Source organism: Oncorhynchus gorbuscha, linkage group LG05 (genome assembly GCF_021184085.1).
Source record: "Oncorhynchus gorbuscha isolate QuinsamMale2020 ecotype Even-year linkage group LG05, OgorEven_v1.0, whole genome shotgun sequence".
NCBI lineage: Eukaryota > Metazoa > Chordata > Actinopteri > Salmoniformes > Salmonidae > Oncorhynchus > Oncorhynchus gorbuscha.
The window spans coordinates 54,603,064-54,620,858 of record NC_060177.1 but is presented as its reverse complement, the minus strand read 5'-3'; the positions used below and the strand labels follow the sequence as shown (position 1 = coordinate 54,620,858).

At 42.9% G+C, this 17,795-nt stretch overlaps 1 protein-coding gene across 9 annotated transcripts in view; it reads right to left on the bottom strand.

The window, feature by feature from the left end:
* Positions 1 to 9,520: 9,520 nt before the first annotated feature.
* Positions 9,521 to 17,795, bottom strand: part of LOC124036076 (alpha-1-antitrypsin-like) — a 31,191-nt gene continuing 22,916 nt past the window's right edge. For 3 of the 9 annotated variants that reach the window (XM_046350206.1, XM_046350207.1, XM_046350205.1), the window contains 4 exons: positions 11,026 to 11,745; positions 10,457 to 10,724; positions 10,186 to 10,333; positions 9,521 to 9,948 (listed from right to left, as the gene is read on the bottom strand). In XM_046350206.1, coding sequence (XP_046206162.1) covers positions 9,751 to 9,948; positions 10,186 to 10,333; positions 10,457 to 10,724; positions 11,026 to 11,745 — 1,334 coding nt within the window. In that variant the 3' untranslated portion in view covers positions 9,521 to 9,750. Of the gene's footprint in view, positions 9,949 to 10,185; positions 10,334 to 10,456; positions 10,725 to 11,025; positions 11,746 to 12,457; positions 12,610 to 12,952; positions 12,977 to 13,228; positions 13,289 to 13,314; positions 13,370 to 14,211; positions 14,362 to 14,729; positions 14,791 to 17,795 lie in introns of those variants that run through there. The other 6 variants (XM_046350211.1, XM_046350213.1, XM_046350208.1 and 3 more) reach the window with 6 other exon arrangements.

Genomic DNA, 17,795 nt, shown 5'->3' with positions numbered 1-17,795 from the left:
AACTCGGGATGAGGAGGACTTTTAGCGGGTGGAATAGTGGTGACCAATTGGAGGTTTACATAGTAGCAATGCAAATATCATGGTACAGCTATATAGACTGTCAATCATCATGTTACTGTTTAATGGTACATTTACAAACATATATTTTGATAAATAGAACTGAAATGTGTCTCATTATGGTAAGTGGTGAAATAAGTATAGCCAGTTATAATTGTAATGGCTTAGCAGAAAATAAGAAAAGACTATCAGTATTTACCCAGCTAAAAGAGTAGGAATATAATATCTATTGTTTACAGGAAACTCATTCAACAATTTTAGATGACGTTTTGTGGGAAAAGGACTGAGTGGGCGAAATATATTTCTCCCATAGGCAAAGAAATTCAAAAGGGGTGGTGATATTAATTAACAGTAATTTTGATCCAAATGTGCAAATTGTCCAAACAGATCATCAAGGTAGATGGATTATTTTAAATATGTTATTGGGCAATAAACAGACATGGCTTATTAACCTATATGGTCCAAATAATGATGATCCAAGCTTCTTTGAAAATATATATAAGAATTCTACAAGCAACACTACACTCTTATTATTTGGTGGGGATTTTAATACGGTTTTAAATACCTCTATGGACCGGAAAGGAAATCACACTACAAACTATCACCCTAGGACACTTAAGGAAATCATGAATGTCATGGATATATTGGAATTAGTGGATATATGGAGGCTTAAATACCCTGACCTAGTGAGATATACATGGCGGAGGCTTAAACAAGCTAGTCGTCTTGATTACTTTCTTATGTTGGTCTTGTAACAAAATGTTGTGTGCTAATATTGCGTTGATGCATCCTTGACTATAGGGTACTAGCTACTACTAAGGTTACACAACATTTCCCGCATATGACAAAATCCCACGTTTTTGTTTCTGTTTCGCACACACCCATGGGCTTTTATGGGAAAAAAATATGGTTGAGGTCCTTACAACATGTACGTTTATTATACGTCGCACACAAGTGATGTAGGCTATTATCGTCATCATTATTGTCATCACTTCCAGGTGGCACACAGCAGATGTGGTTGACTTCAACTGTATAGTGTACTTTAACAATGGGTTCGATCCCCCCTCGCATCAGTATCTTTTGTTGAGGAAAAAACGATTCACTGCCGGTCCTTGATGCTCGATTCAAAAGGCATGTGACGAAGTAAAGTATTCTAAAAGTGTGGTAAGCACAGTTGTGGAAAAAATAACCTAATTGTCATACTTGAGTAAAAGTAAAGATACCTTAATAAGTCAAAGTCGCCCAGTAAAATACTACTTGAGTAAAAGTCTGAAAGTATTTGGTTTAAAAAATACTTAAGTACATTAAGGATCTCATCTCATTTATTCACATTGTATATAGACTTATTTTTCTACTGTATTATTGACTGTTTGTTTTGTTTATTCCATGTGTAACTCTGTGTTGTTGTACATGTATGTGTGGAATTGCTATGCTTTATCTTTCCTGGTTGCAGTTGCAAATGAGAACTTGTTCTCAACTAGCCTACCTGGTTAAATAAATAAAAATATATATTTTAAAGTATTGAAGTAAATGTAATTGCTAAAATACACTAAAGAATCAAAAGTAAAAGTATAAATAATTTCAAATACCTTAAACTAAGCAGACCAGATGGCACGTTTTTTAAATTTATTATTATTTATGGATAGCCAGGGGAACACTCCAACACTCAGACATTATTTACAAGCGAAGGATTTGTGTTTAGTGAGTCCGCAAGATCAGAGGTAGTAGGGATAACCAGGGATGTTCTCTTGATAAGTGCATGAATTGGCCAACTTTCCTGTCCTGCTAAGCATCCAAAAGGTAACAAGTACTTTTGGGTGTCGTGGAAAATGTATGAAGTAAAACGTTCATTATTTTCTTTGTGAAGTAAAAGTTGTCAAATAAATAAAGAGTAAAGTTCAGTATAGATACCCCCAAAAACGAATTTACTAGTACTTTAAAGTATTTTTACTTAAGTACTTAACACCATTGGTTAAGCCTACATGTAAGTGTAGTCTATATAAGAATATAGCCTACACGAATGTCTCCTCGCCAGGAAAGGGTGTAAATGAATCACTCTCAGGCTTTCACCTCACCGGCCTGAAAGCCGAGGCTACATATGGAATATGACCACGGTGGTTAATGGGGTTCATCATGAATTGAGGTGTACCATACTGTCACGAACCGGCTCAAAGCCCGTAACAAAGGGAGACAACGTGGAGATAAGGAGTAGCAAAATCTATATTTATTAAAGAAGTAACTAAGTATAATATACAATGGTGTGTGTAATCAGTAATCAGTAGTGTAAGTGAGTGTTTTGCATGCATGAATGTGATAATGCAGGGTGATGAAAGGTGCCAAAGCAAACAAACAAACGGCCACCAAGAACCACAACACAATCTACAACGGGTGTCTGCATGGAGAGAGTCTACTCCATGAATGTGGAAGAGGTCTATTTATCCTGGGAGACACCTGGCCCAGGTGTTTCCCATGTAGCTGACGACCCTCTCAACTCCGCCCACCGTCATCCTAATAAGGAAACAAGAACAAAGACAGAATACGGCAGACAGAGTGGGAGGGTCGTCACATTCCCCCCCATAAAACCGGGGACCAACAAGGACCCCGGAACAACATACCAGCCTCCCAAATTGACACAGGCCTTTCGCGTCCCAAATTGACACAGGCCTCCCGCGTCCCAAATTGACACAGGCCTCCCGCGTCCCAAATTGACACAGGCCTCCCGCGTCCCAAATTGACACAGGCCTCCCGCGTCCCAAATTGACACAGGCCTCCCGCGTCCCAAATTGACACAGGCCTCCCGCGTCCCAAATTGACACAGGCCTCCCGCGTCCCAAATTGATGAGGGTTTACGTGTTCACACTTACAATTTGCCCCAGCCAACCTCCTCCCCAGACCTCAGCAACCTTCGCACAGGAAGCAACATTTAAGAGGAAAGAAAACAAGACCAGGAGGGAGCAGACAGGACAGAGATTTCACGTGCCCTACTCGTCAGTGGCACCTGCCAATAGCCTTTTAACAGGTCAAATTTGCTCACAAACTTAGCTGCACCGACTTGATCAACACAGTCCTCCATCCGAGGAAGAGGAAATGAATCTGGCTTTGTGACACTGTTTACCTTACGGTAGTCCGTACAAAAACGGTTTGTTCCATCCGGTTTACTGACCAAGATACAGGGAGAAGCCCAACTGGAGAAAGAAGGCTCTGCTATCTTACTCTCCAGCATGTACTTGACCTCAGCATCCAGACAACGTAGTTTCTCTGAAGAAACTCTATAGAACCGCTGACGAATGGGGTCAGCACCTCCAATGTCAATATCATGTTCTATTAAGTTTGTACGTGTAGGTGTATCAGAAAATAAACCTGGAAATCTCTGAATCAGACCAACCATCTCTTTCCGCTCATCAACAGGTAGGTGAGTGAGAAGACTGTCTAAAATATCCAGTGTTTCTGAATTTTTCAATCTACCCTGCAATATACAATCGTCAGGACCAGGAACATCTTCCTCCTCATGCACAGATCTAGCACGACAAGAACCCAAGGAAACAACGGTATCAGCCAAAAGAACAGGTTTACCGTCCTCTGTAGAATCCCACTGTTCAGTCTCAGAGGAACGTGCATAATAGGGTTTTAACAGATTTACATGGCACAGCTGGTGTGCTTTCCTCCGTTCTGGAGTGGCAACTAGATAATTTTGCTCAGTGTACTGGCGCACCACTGTATATGGACCTTGAAACTTGGCTTGAAAAGGAGAACCAACAATTGGCAGCAGAGCAAGAACCTGGTCACCTGGACTAAAGTGACGAGGCTCAGTTCGGCGATCAAATATGCCCTTCATCCTATCCTGTGAAGATGATAACTTCTCTTTAGCCATTTCACCAGCGGCATACAGCCGTCGCCGGAAATCACACACATACGAACACAGGGACTGAGGAGGCTCGGGAGACTTCCAGTCATCCTGGAGAACAGATAAAGTCCACGCACCCTATGTCCAAACACAAGGTCATTTGGACTGAAACCTGTGCTCTCCTGTGAAACTTCCCTAGCGGCTAACAGTAACCAAGGCAACCCCTCCTCCCAATCCTTATCCATCTCAGTACAATAAGCTCTCAACAAAGACTTAAGTGTTTGATGGAAACGTTCCAGTGCTCCTTGACTTTGCGCGTGATAGGCGCTAGACACATTGTGTTTAATATGAAGCTGTTGAAGAACCTGACCAAACAGATTAGAGGTAAAATTAGATCCTTGATCACTCTGAATGACCTTAGGGATTCCAAACAATGAGAGAAACTGAGTCAAAGCTTTTAACACCGATTTAGTCGTGATAGATCGGAGAGGATAGGCAGCAGGAAACCTAGTGGTCTGACACATCACAGTGAACAGGTAACTGCTACCCTTTTAGAATGAGGCAGAGGACCCACACAGTCAATAATTAGATACTCAAAAGGTTGGCTGAGTACAGGAATAGGAAACAATGGTACTGGTTTAATAGCTTGATTAGGCTTACCAGTTAATTGACAGGTGTGACAAGTTTTGATAAAATCAGAAACATCCCTCTTTAATCTAGGCCAAAAGAAATGTCTTAATATGCGATTGTAGGTTTTCCTCACCCCCATATGTCCAGCAACGTCACTGTGAGAAGTTTCCAACACCAACTCACGAAGCTTAACTGGTACAACAACCTGACTAATTGCCTCCCCCAGAAAAACACTATCATGAGACACCCACTTTCTCATCAGGACATCCTCTTGGAGAAAATAGCCATGGGCGACATCTCCCAACTGTTCTATAGGCACAATTTGATCACGCAACTCTTCCAACGTGGGGTCATCCCGTTGAGCATTGATTAGATCTGAGCGGGTTACAGATAACGGGATAACAGGGAAAACAGTGACATACTTTGTATTATTATCATTAGTCGGCGCAGTGACTAGTTCGCCACGGCTCATAGAACGTGTCACTGCACACGCAGAGAACACCTCTGGGAAACTCTGTACACTCTCATCAGGAATCCCAACAAATGACGGCTTAGTGGAAACCACTAGAGATGGAAACACAACTGGCCATACCCGCTCACCTGCTAAGTTATTCCCAAGGATAACGTCGATACCCTCAATAGGCAATGAAGGACGCACCCCCACAACAACTTCACCCTTCACCAGCCCACAATCCAACATCAGTTTATGCAATGGAACTGACAGAGTGTTCAAACCTATTCCCCTAATTAGAACACTATTCCCGAATCAGTCTCAGCAGAAAAGGGTAACACAGACTCCAACACAAATGATTCAGAGGCACCTGTGTCTCTCAGGATCTTCACTGGCACTAGGTCTTTACTTCCTAACATAGACACAAAACCTTCTGTAATGAAAGGTAAATAGTCTGGATCAATATGGACTTTCACATTCTCCTGGGCCTGAGGAAATGAGTCAAGAATGAACTGATGTGGAACAGGTGCAGCTAACGCAGCAGGCTTAGATTTAGCGTAAGCACCCTTTGACCTGAGAAGTGGACATTCGTTTTCCAATGACCTGAACCTTGACAGTAGTGACACTCCTGCCCAAAGTCAGCCTTACCATGGGAGTCAGGTTCAACCCTAGTTGAATAGAACTCTGCCCGAGAATCAAAGTATCTTGGTGAGCGAAGCCCAAATCTATCCGAACACCCCCACTCTTTCCGAATACGGGGTTTTGCAAAGACACTTTTGTGAGTCAACACATACTCGTCCGCCAAAACCGCAGCTTCAGCAACACTCTTTACTTTCTGTTCATTAATATAAGTGGCAATACGATCAGGAATTGTGTCCTTAAATTGCTCTAACATAATCAGATCACACAGCCCTTGGAAAGTCACAACTGCAGAGGCAGAACACCAGCGATTAAACTGTAAAGATAACTGTCGCGCAAACTCAACATGAGTCTGGTTATCGTCCCTTTTAAAGTTCTAAATCGTTGGCGGTAAGCCTCAGGGACCAATTCATAAATCTGTAACACAGCTGTTTTAACTTTATCATAACTGGCACTGTCGTGTACACTAAGAGCTGAATATGCTTCCTGCGCTTTACCAGTCAGCACACACTGCAACATTAAAGTGCGGTCAGAATCAGGCCAACTCCTAGCGTCAGCAACCCGCTCAAACAACGAAAAGAATGTCTCGGGGTCCCTTTCATTAAACCGAGGCAATAACCGCAAGTTCCCAACAATATCAAATGTCTCTGGGGCACGACCAAAAGCGGAACTACCCCTAGGTAAATCTGGGTGACCTTCCCAAAACAAACTCTCCCCTGAGATCTTTCCTTCCCTAACCAACTCTATACGTTCTTGTTGCAACTTGATTTTAGCACGCTCCATATCTTGTTTAAATGCCAATTCCTTTTCATATTTCACACGATCATGCTCTAGCTTCTCACGATCATGCTCTAGCTTCTCACGATCATGCTCTAGCTGTAACAAAAGCAGTTCTTTCTGCTGTTCAAAAAGAAGGCTACTAGGACTAACCGATGGAATGGCCATTGTAACGTTATGGGGAGACAACAAATCCTCAGCAGAGGCTGGCCCGGTGGTAACTTCAAGAATACCACTCTCCATCAGATTGGCTTTCAATATCAACCTAATAGAATTCTTTAGACGTTTATCACTAATCTCAACCTTGTAGTGTTCCGCGACCTTCAACAGCTGTTCTTTAGTACCTAAATCTAACAATTCCTCTGATGGAGAGCGAATGAACTTATCTACATAAGACGCCATAATCACACAAAAAACAATTCTCGCTCTTCCCTTCTGCTGAGCACACCAGAACACAACCCGAGAATTGACAATCACCCTGAGCACCACAGAAGAGAGATGAGATATGGAGCTTCCCCAAAACCTACAATAACTCAACCCTAGTCTTCGTGCAGATTTGCGGTGGGAATTTACGCACTGTAGCCCGCTGGCAAGGAAATAGAACTCCCCAGCATGCTGGCAAATTCCACCAAGCCACGGATGTGCCCCCGAGACAACTGCTCAGTCCACAGACACCACACAAAAATAACAAACATTAACCATGCCCAACATATTCCAAAAAATGAAACACGTCGCTAAACCTATCAGGGGAAAAAGGCTATAGCTCCGGGTAGCAAGTTCCACTACCCTACCCAAATCTCCCACCGAGGTACACAGCAGATTACTCACTTCAGACTGACGTCCCAACAGAAAGTAGAACAAGAGTTCAGGCTAGGCAGGGCCTGGAAACTAACCATTATACTCTCTCCAACGCAGCACATAAACCAAACAACAAAGGCAACCAATACTAGGCCGATCACACTCAAACACTATTCAAACCAAACACGTACCTCCACGGTCTCCCAAACCAATAGTTCAAAGATCCCGGATGAGCCCCCACTTGTCACGAACCGGCTCAAAGCCCGTAACAAAGGGAGACAACGTGGAGATAAGGAGTAGCAAAATCTATATTTATTAAAGAAGTAACTAAGTATAATATACAATGGTGTGTGTAATCAGTAATCAGTAGTGTAAGTGAGTGTTTTGCATGCATGAATGTGATAATGCAGGGTGATGAAAGGTGCCAAAGCAAACAAACAAACGGCCACCAAGAACCACAACACAATCTACAACGGGTGTCTGCATGGAGAGAGTCTACTCCATGAATGTGGAAGAGGTCTATTTATCCTGGGAGACACCTGGCCCAGGTGTTTCCCATGTAGCTGACGACCCTCTCAACTCCGCCCACCGTCATCCTAATAAGGAAACAAGAACAAAGACAGAATACGGCAGACAGAGTGGGAGGGTCGTCACAATACAAAGTCCCATATGCATTAGTAGGTTATAACATAAGCATGACACTATCTGATATGAATGAATGTAGGTTACAGCTGCAGTACGTTGATTGGAGTTCCTATAGTAATCAGAGTGTTAGATGACTTTGTCAAATAGAAGTAATTCCTCATCTGCTACTTCTACAGCCAAGTCCCTTCCTCCATTAAGACTGTCGTTTCAAGTCTTCTGGACTCACGCTAAAACTTCTTAAGAAGAAAACTGCAATACTGCCATCTGTAGGATGATAACCAGAGCGCAACCTATAATCACTGTACACTGTACACTTTGTAATTCTCATCCTGAATCAAATAACTCAGCAGATGATTATAAAAATCCATATAAAATGTTGTAGGTGTACACGTACATGTAATATAGCCTATGCAATATGATTATTAGGCAATAGCAGTGTGTTTGTATACAAAAGGCTGTGAAGTATTTGTAGTTAATCATATCAGTAATGTTAGTTCATATCAGAGCCCTAGCTCTGCCCACCCGGGAAGTGGAGCAGAGCATTCTGGGTGATCACCAGCTCAGAGAAGATGATCAGCTCAGAGTAGTCAAGTGAGAGAAAGTTCCACCCATTCTTGTGTTTTCACCAGTTAGCTTTCGTTGTGTTAGCCAAGGCCAGTGTGGGTCCTTGTTGATATAACACACACACACACTTTGGTTGAAGCAAGTTGCCGGACCACTAAGTGCCTTTGCCCATCCATACTACATACGCTGTGCGGTGCTGATCCGTGCCTGTGTATATTCAACGTTATTAAACCACCTCAACTGGAATCCTACCTGTCTGTCATCTGTGCCCTTACCAGCACAATGGAGCGAACACATGAAGTAAAACCTAAAGAATATACAGTCCAAGTCCTCACTTTCAGCCTTGCACCACAAACTGTAAGAGGTAGCTCTTGATTTAATTCATTCTTAATTTCCAAGCTGTAGGCTACGTCCCTTTTCATCACACTGACACAGTACTTGTGAGATTCGAACCCTTGCCACAATCTGTGACAATTACATGGACTAGGCACTTTAGAGAGCTATTTGAACAGTCAGTCAAATACACGTGAAAGTTGCCTGGATGATCAGAATGTGCTGTTGGACTCAGGTATGTTCAGGAGGCTTCCATGAACAAGTGTTGGAACACGCCCAACTATGTCAACGATTTAAATTTGCTGATGCAGAACTTGTTCCAGTATATAATCACCGACACCTGTTGAGGTTAGCATAGGGCTAACATTTGCCATTTTAATCTGAGGGGACCAGCTTCAATTTAGTGTTCTGTCACGTGCAAGTAAATTAACGATTTTAATTGGCTGATACACATTTTGAGCCGGAGAAACGGTTTCAATTTAAATGGTTGCTTATGTCCGCAAGTATGGCCCCCCAGTACTCACAGAATGTCTTCAAAACAATACAACAGTACCTCCAGTCTGGTGTCAATCACTATCAACAGATATGAGAATAATTCAGAACATTCAGCATCAAGTCTAGTGACCATCAACTGCACCTCAAGTGTCACAAATAGAGTAATTATGTGTATTACAAAAACTCCAAATATGCTAAACATTGTGTTGATCACTTAGCTAAATATGAACTTTGGTCATCTTAAATGTCCCCATTACAGTAAAGATAAAAAGGAAAGACTGGCAGCAAATGGTGATATGCATTTAGTAGTTGTAAAAATATCCACCAAAGTGAATACAGAGGATTTACACGCTTGTTAGTTATAGCTTCCCAGGCTAGATTGAGCCAGAGAAGTTTGGATGGGTTATGTAACAGCAGCACAGGCGAAGCATGCGCTTACGCTTCAATTTGCGATTATAGACCACAGCTTTTATAGAGCACATGTTTTCTACAACACTGGTTTTACAAAGCACTGGTTTTATTTGTTGGCTGGGTTGATGATCTTGCCCATGAAGAGAATACTCTTGGTCTCCTGGTCCATCACAATGACCATGAACGGACGGTTGAACTTCAACACAGGGGTGCTTCGGAAGGAGAGGGGCATGATGACCACACCTGTAGCAGCTGCTGCAGTCGCTCCAGCCTCATCCACATCCAAGGAGGCCTGGTGCGCCACCTGAAAGCAACCACACAATGCAGTCTGATGTACAGTAGATAGGCCTAGTTCACATGGTTCACATACAATATGTTCTAGGGCAGTGATTCTCTTGGGACCCACAGAGAGCTTTCAGAGGCTCCCTGAAAAAGCGAATGAATTGAAAATTAACGGCAATATTGAGGCCAAAATGTATCATATTTCATGGAAGAAATGATTGACAGGCATTAAAACATTGAGAGTGAAAATGTTCCATACCTCTGAAACAGCCACCTTCAGATCCTCTGATATTCCACTGAAGTCAGCTCCATTACTGAATATGTCCGGCATTCCCATTCCACTCAGGACGTCCTTGAGGGAGTATGTTGTGGTGACAGACATCTTGGGAACATGCACCTGGTATTCCCTAAAGACAAAATTGGACAGGAACAAGATTTTACTTGCAATGCTTGTGATATGTGGTTGTTTCACCCACCCAACATTCATTAGTTCTATGAGAGTGATGCGTCCTGATTGAGACAGGTCATACCTGGCCTTCATCCACCTGTGCCACTTGGTGATGTGGTTCTGACCTATGGCCTCCTCCAGACTGGCGAGTCCCTTCTCTGGTAGCGCCAGCATCATTGACACTGACTCGTTGTAGTGGAGCTGCAGGATACTGGTGGAGATCTCCTGGTCGTAGTAGACGGAGAACCTCTTCTTCACGCTCATCATCTGGACCGGAACAGTGGTGTTGTCATCTACATGGAATGTGTCCTCCTTTGTGTCTTTAGAGTCAAATGGAATCTCCCATTTTCCTTGAGAATGAGAAAATCGTCAAATATTATGATGATGATTAAAGGTTACCAGACTAAAAGCGGTAAATCTAAGGCAAAAGAAATCTAATCTGAGGGAGACCTGGCAAGATTCAGCAGGAAATACAGCCAAAAAGTACAGTGGCATCATTAATACCAACACCCAGAGACAAAAATACATATTGGCAGAGTTAGAAGGAATTATATATGTCCACAAGGCCTGCATCAATCAAATACGTGAACTCCATTACATTTTTTGCTTATTGTTTTTTTTTTTATCTTATAGTTTGCAAAATCCTCTTACCTTTGAAGTATATGTAGCTGAGGAGATACATGACAGTGGTTGGGTCCAGATCTTTGACTAACTTGTCTATCTTGCCTCGAGTCTTTTCCCCCACGTATTTATTGATCGTGTCGATGGCCTCGGCCGTGTTGGTGAAGTCGACAGTGAAACCCTCGGAGAGGTAGAAGCGCTTCATGTCCTTGAGGAACTCAGGGTGTGGTTTGAAGGTGTTGTGCAGGAAAAGTGCACTTCCTATGGACAGGTCCACTCCGTTCTTCTGATTGAGCTGTGTGAGTATGGTCTGGAAGGCCTGGTCCACCTGTTCTTGTGTCAGTAGGCTGCTGTTGAAGCCCAGACCAGTGAAGAGCTGCTGGTGGGTCTGACCCCTGGCCCCCACGGACAGAGCAGCCAGGGCCAGGGACACACTCAGTGGGGAGAAGAACACATTTTTGCCCTGGTTGTCAGGCTGAACCACCAGCTGCTTGTACAGGCTGAAGGCAAACCCCCCGTTACCTTGTATCACTGGTTTGGTGCCATTGTCACCGGGCTCAGGGTGATGATGCCCGTGGTTGTGGTCTCGCCTGTGCCCGTGGTCGTGATCGTGGTTGTTATCGCGCCCGTGATCATGATCCTGGTCAAGCCCCTGGCCCTGGTGGTGGTCACCTCCATGACCTTTGACCTCTCCTGGGCAGAGCACTGCCATGACGATCCACAAACACAAGACTGTCCTCATCTTGGTAACTATCACAAAGTTCAAAAACATAGCATTATTCAATCAATTTTGTTTCGATTACACAATAGTCACCACATTTAAAGGTAGATTCAGCGATATGACAGAGGCACTAAAAAATGTGTAAGAAAGGTGTAATAACCAGTGGGTGGTAAATGACTGTTTAGAAATACATGATAGTTCAATTACCAGAGAAAAATTATACTTCCAAACAGATCACATCAAAATATTTCTTGAAGCATAAGCTTCACAGACACCACACATTATTAACAGTCACACTATTACATCACTCTGTACCCATGAGGTGGACAAGTAAACATGGCAGGGTCTAGAACATTCCAGTGGAGACAAAGTCTTCATTGAATCAAAGAACACTGTATATCTCAAACCTGCCATTGAACTAAACTGTGTTTTTATCTTCCCATATCAGTAATCAAATTCTGTTATGTTTTTATTCTGAGGTCTCCAGCACTGGTCCAACAGAGACTAGCTTTTCAAAGTCTTATCATTTCATGTTTCCTGGAAAATATTTGTCTTGTTTTTATTCATTTTGGAAATCAGACATTTTTACTCCTAGTCAAGGTAAATAATACCTTTAGTTTATCAATTAGTGGGCCTCAAACCAGACAAATCCAGTGAACCATTTTTGGAGATAACCATTACAGTGCTATAGAGCCAGTAAAAGTCTTGCAGTGTAGAGATAGATAGCAGGACAGTACTCACCCCTATAGACAGCAGCTATGGGCTCTTTGTACAAAAATCTGTCTATATACTGAGGATCGGGTGGTGTCCTTCATTTGGGATTGTCAGTGGTTGAACTTTGACATGTTTGTTTGGTACTGTCATGCCCCCATATTTGAACAGTGTAATGATTGCCTGCATAGAAGGAGTGCTGACCACAACATTGTTCATTTAGAATTGTCACAGGACACAAAAACTTGAAAAACATTTATATTGTAAACTACAGATATTGGACATCATCAATAATTAGTTGGATGATAACACATTATTCCGAGATGGCATAGCAGTTCAGACGTCTTTTGTCCTCGTCTTGTCGTGTCCTGTATATTTAAATATATATTTACAACTTTTTTCACATACATTTTATTTTTCATCAACTCATCTTCAAAACACTCTCAAAACACTCTCAAAACACTCTCAAAACACTCTCCTGCAACCCGCCTCACCAATTTATATTTATGAATAAGCATTGTTTACCTCAAATCTGCAATCCTCCAAGAAGCTAGCCAGAAACTCCAAGAAGCTAGCCAGAAACTCCAAGAAGCTAGCCAGAAGCTAGCTAGCCAGAAACTCCAAGAAGCTAGCCAGAAACTCCAAGAAGCTAGCCAGAAGCTAATCAGAAGCTAGCCAGAAACTCCAAGAAGCTAATCAGAAGCTAGCCAGAAACTCCAAGAAGCTAGCCAGAAGCTAATCAGAAGCTAGTTCAGAAGCTAGTTAGCTTCTTTACTGGCAAATCGTTAGTATTCAGCTAACCTCGGTTTGTGGTCATCAGCTATCCTTTAGCTCGAAAATCTATCGCCAGTTTTGTACGGCGCAGCGCGGCTCGGAACGGAACATACCGGACCAATTTTTCTCTCCATGTCCCTGGATTTCAACTGCTCTCTGGACATTCATACCCGGATCTCACAGCAAGCTAGCTGCTATCCGTGTGACTATCTGCTTTCGTCGATTCCGGAGCAAACATAAATTACTCCGGAGCTAGCCAGCTCCGTCAATCACTCCTTGGCTGCAGTCACCTATCCGGACCCGTTTTACTGCCTACGCTGAGCCCCACCGGGCCTTCACAACTGGACTGCCGACGTTATCTACCCGAAGGAGATCCGGCTGGCTCCTCCGTCGCGACGTTACCTGAACGCCCATCTGCGGCCTGCTAACCGTTAGCTGTCTTACCGGCTGCTCTCAGAATAGACAATCGGATAATTTATTTATTTTTATTATTATTATTATGTTTCTTCTTGGGCCTCTATAAATATATCTATTGTTTTTATTTTTATTTTATTTTTTATTTTGTTGTGTGATTTGGACTAATTCCCTCTACCACACGGAACCCCACTAATCTACTGACGGAACGCAAGAGGTGGCTAACAACAGACCCCCTTCCTATGCTAGCTTGCTACCGATGTCCTGGCTAGCTGTCTAAATCGCCTTGACCCCGAAACCAACCACTCCACTCTCTGGACTCTTTTGATCACTCGACTAAGGATGCCTCTCCTTAATGTCAATATGTCTTGTCCATTGCTGTTCTGGTTAGTGTTTATTGGCTTATTTCACTGAAGAGCCTCTAGTCCTGCTCACTATACCTTATCCAACTTATTAGTTCCACCACCCACACATGCAATGACATCTCCTGGTTTCAATGATGTTTCTAGAGACAATATCTCTCTCTTCATCACTCAATACCTAGGTTTACCTCCACTGTATTCACATCCTACCATACCTTTGTCTGTACATTATACCTTGGTGCTATTTTATCGCCCCCAGAAACCTCCTTTTACTCTCTGTTCCAGACGTTCAAGACCACCAAATCTTATTGCTTTCAGCCACACCCTTATTCTACTCCTCCTATGTTCCTCTGGCGATGTAGAGGTGAATCCAGGCCCTGCAGTGCCTAGCTCCACTCCTATTCCCCAGGCGCTCTCTTTTGACGACTTCTGTAACCGTAATAGCCTTGGTTTCATGCATGTTAACATTAGAAGCCTCCTCCCTAAGTTTGTTCTATTCACTGCTTTAGCACACTCTGCCAACCCGGATGTTCTAGCTGTGTCTGAATCCTGGCTTAGGAAGACCACCAAAAATTCAGAAATTTTAATTCCAAACTACAACATTTTCAGACAAGATAGAACTGCCAAAGGAGCGGTGTTGCAATCTACTGCAAAGATAGCCTGCAGAGTTCTGTCCTACTATCCAGGTCTGTACCCAAACAATTTGAACTTCTACTTTTAAAAATCCACCTCTCTAAAAACAAGTCTCTCACCGTTGCCGCCTGTGTTGATAAAAGGATATGTAGAAGGGAAAGCCGGTTAAGGATCGATTCAGACAAGGTGGTAGATTGTACGACAAGCGACAGATTTATTCAGAGTGAGAATATCTGGTACACGTATATACGGCTCTCCCATTCGCTCTCACAGAACAGCAGGAAAAAGAGAAAGAGTGAACCGTTACAATACAATTTATACAAAACAGAAAGTAGGTTGATCCTGGGAGATCGGATCTTTTGATTGGTTCAGCTGGGCCGTCCGTCTGTAGTCTTCCGCCATTGGCTCAGCTGGGCCGTCCGTCTGTAGTCTTCCGCCATTGGCTCAGCTGGGCCGTCCGTCTGTAGTCTTCCGCCATTGGCTCAGCTGGGCCGTCCGTCACTCTCGAATCCCGCCGTCACATCCGTTCAGCTAAAGGGGACTGTGTGTGTGCTGGATGGGGGTGTGTGTGCGTGAGTTATCCTGTAGGGGGCCCCACATCCTTTACTGTGAGTTGTAGCCATGCATTTAGCAGTAGGCTGATCACTTGCATAAGAGAATAGCAATTCTTTACAAAACCCTCTCTTCACGTCTCACCAGAGACGTGACACAACCTAACTAGATCCAGACACAAAGAGAAACTTCTCCCTAATGGACTAAGAAATAAGGCACGATATTAAACAGAAATAGACATATGTATATTACCATCATATTCTCCATTCAATCCCACTATGTACTAAGTTGGCTACCAGCCACCTAGGAACTTACAACCCTCATTCAACAGAGCGGAGAACATCTCAAAATAAAAGTAAAATGATTGTCCACATGCCAACTTTTTCCAGCGGGAAAACGCTGTGATTCCCTCTCTTCACATCTCTAAGAGATATGATATAGTCCAGAGACATTACTCCAAGCAAAACGAAAACATAATCCAAAAAGGAAAAATATCCTATGCTAGGTAAGTCTATACGGAAATGGCCCACAAAGAAAAATAATTTCCCCCTCTTCCCATCCCAGATGGGAAGACATACAATGGAGAAGCTTAATCAATATAAGCAACTGGATCCCCCTCCTAAAATGGCTGCAAACTGAAAGATGGGTCTCATGCTCCATACCATTATCTCGCACCTGGCTCCTGTTATCTAACAAAAAGACCGCTTGTTCTCGCAACCCACACTCTGAATGTGCCCTCCCTTCTGTATTTTCCAGCATGAGAAAGTTCCATGGCCCTGATACTTTTAACAATGTTTCAAATCAGCTAGGTAGCATAACACATACATACCTCCACACAAGGCAACAGCAGATAATATTCAATCTTATATATGGTAATGGCTATAATGTAAAATAATCCCATGGGTGTGAACACAAATTCAGCAATGAATCATATAACAGTTACAAAGTTTAAACTACCTTCATGTCAAAAGAGAACAGCTCATTCAAAAACTGAACAAAAGAAAATAGTGTGAAATCTAAGTCCCCTTTTGACACCCGCTAGGGTGTCACTCACTATCCTTTATTTCAGTAGTCATAGCATTTCATGAAAATAATAAAAAGTGTATTATTAATAAGAAGTGATATATGCCTTTGTTGTATGCTTTTGTTTCCCCCTTTTGTCACCCGCAAGGGTGTCACTTATCAAAAGCAGGATAAAACTTTATTGTTATTGACATGTAAGATGTAGGATAAAACTTTGGTCATGGAAAACAGAGTAAAGAATTATTAGAAACCATCTGGTCCTCTCAGCTAATCCTATCCTGTACCAGGTGGGCTCCTTGCCACCCAGGGGCTCCAAACCTTCACAACAGCATATCATGTGTCATCCTCAGTCAGTCCCATCCTCCCTGAATCCTTCATCACATCTGTAACAGACTTCTTAAAACACAGTATGATGCAAGCAGCATATCAATAACAAATAATACAATAATTAGGGTCAGAAATCCAGTAACCATCATACCAGTGTACTTACCAAACCAGGCCAAGAGAACAGACTCCTCCACCCCCCGTGGACCTCATCTTAGCAGATAGTGTATCAAGCCCGCCTTAGATATATCACCATCTGGACTGGTATTATTATGAATATACGTGCAACATTGTTTACCGAACATCTTGCAGACGTCCCCTGACTGGCAAGAAGCATATCCAAGGCAAGTGTATTCTGTCTGGAAACCCCAAATGTGGCCTCAAGCTGTTCAGACATACCAGTGAGTGCATCACGGAGAGTAATTCACCAAACGCTGTTGATTATAGTAGATATAATTAATCCATGCAGTCTGTCTAGCATCCACCATGGCTGGACCCATACTAGGTAGTAAGTGCCAGAGTCCATCATTCCTACCCAAGGCCTGAAACTCATGAGGAACCCCCACTGGCACTCCCAACAGGTTAGTGTATGTCAACTACATCCTCTGTCCATGGAGCACTACGTCTATGTCTCCCATGGGATGGAATGTTCTCAGGTCCCCTGGATACAGAACTCAGCAGCTGTTCAGCAGTAACATCAACAATGGTCAGTGGAATTATCAAACTGGTCAGACCACACGTACCTTGCCATTCTCCTCTAAGAATGGATCTCAGCACTCTTTTGGCTCCACACATCATCCACAAGTGGAATTAATGGTTATGTTACTGCTGCAATCAGCTCCAGGCAATCTCCCATAATCAATGCCATTACCTGTACCCGTGATGCAACTGTAATTGCCCCCATATGCCCCAACACCAAATGGGTGTGTAGCCAGAACAGGTCTAGCATGACTACAAATAATGCAGTCCTTTATTGTCAGGGATTTAGCTGTGTACCTCATATAAGACAGCCACAAATTGTCCCTACCATCAAAACCAGTCCCAGTTCCTAATTGATCAATAGCCGAATAGTCTCTAACATTAATTATCTGAATGGTATTTTTAACACAGTGGTGGTAGAGGAGTGTGTCCGATTACCTCTGGTCTTGGCAGTACCTTAATAGAAAACACACCCATCATGTCTGTCCTCGTCCTTTGTAGTCCGAGGGTGTGAGTGCCTGCATCATAGAGCTTAATATTTTTGATGGTTAGTAGGATTTCATCACCTTTACAAAGTTCAACATTGC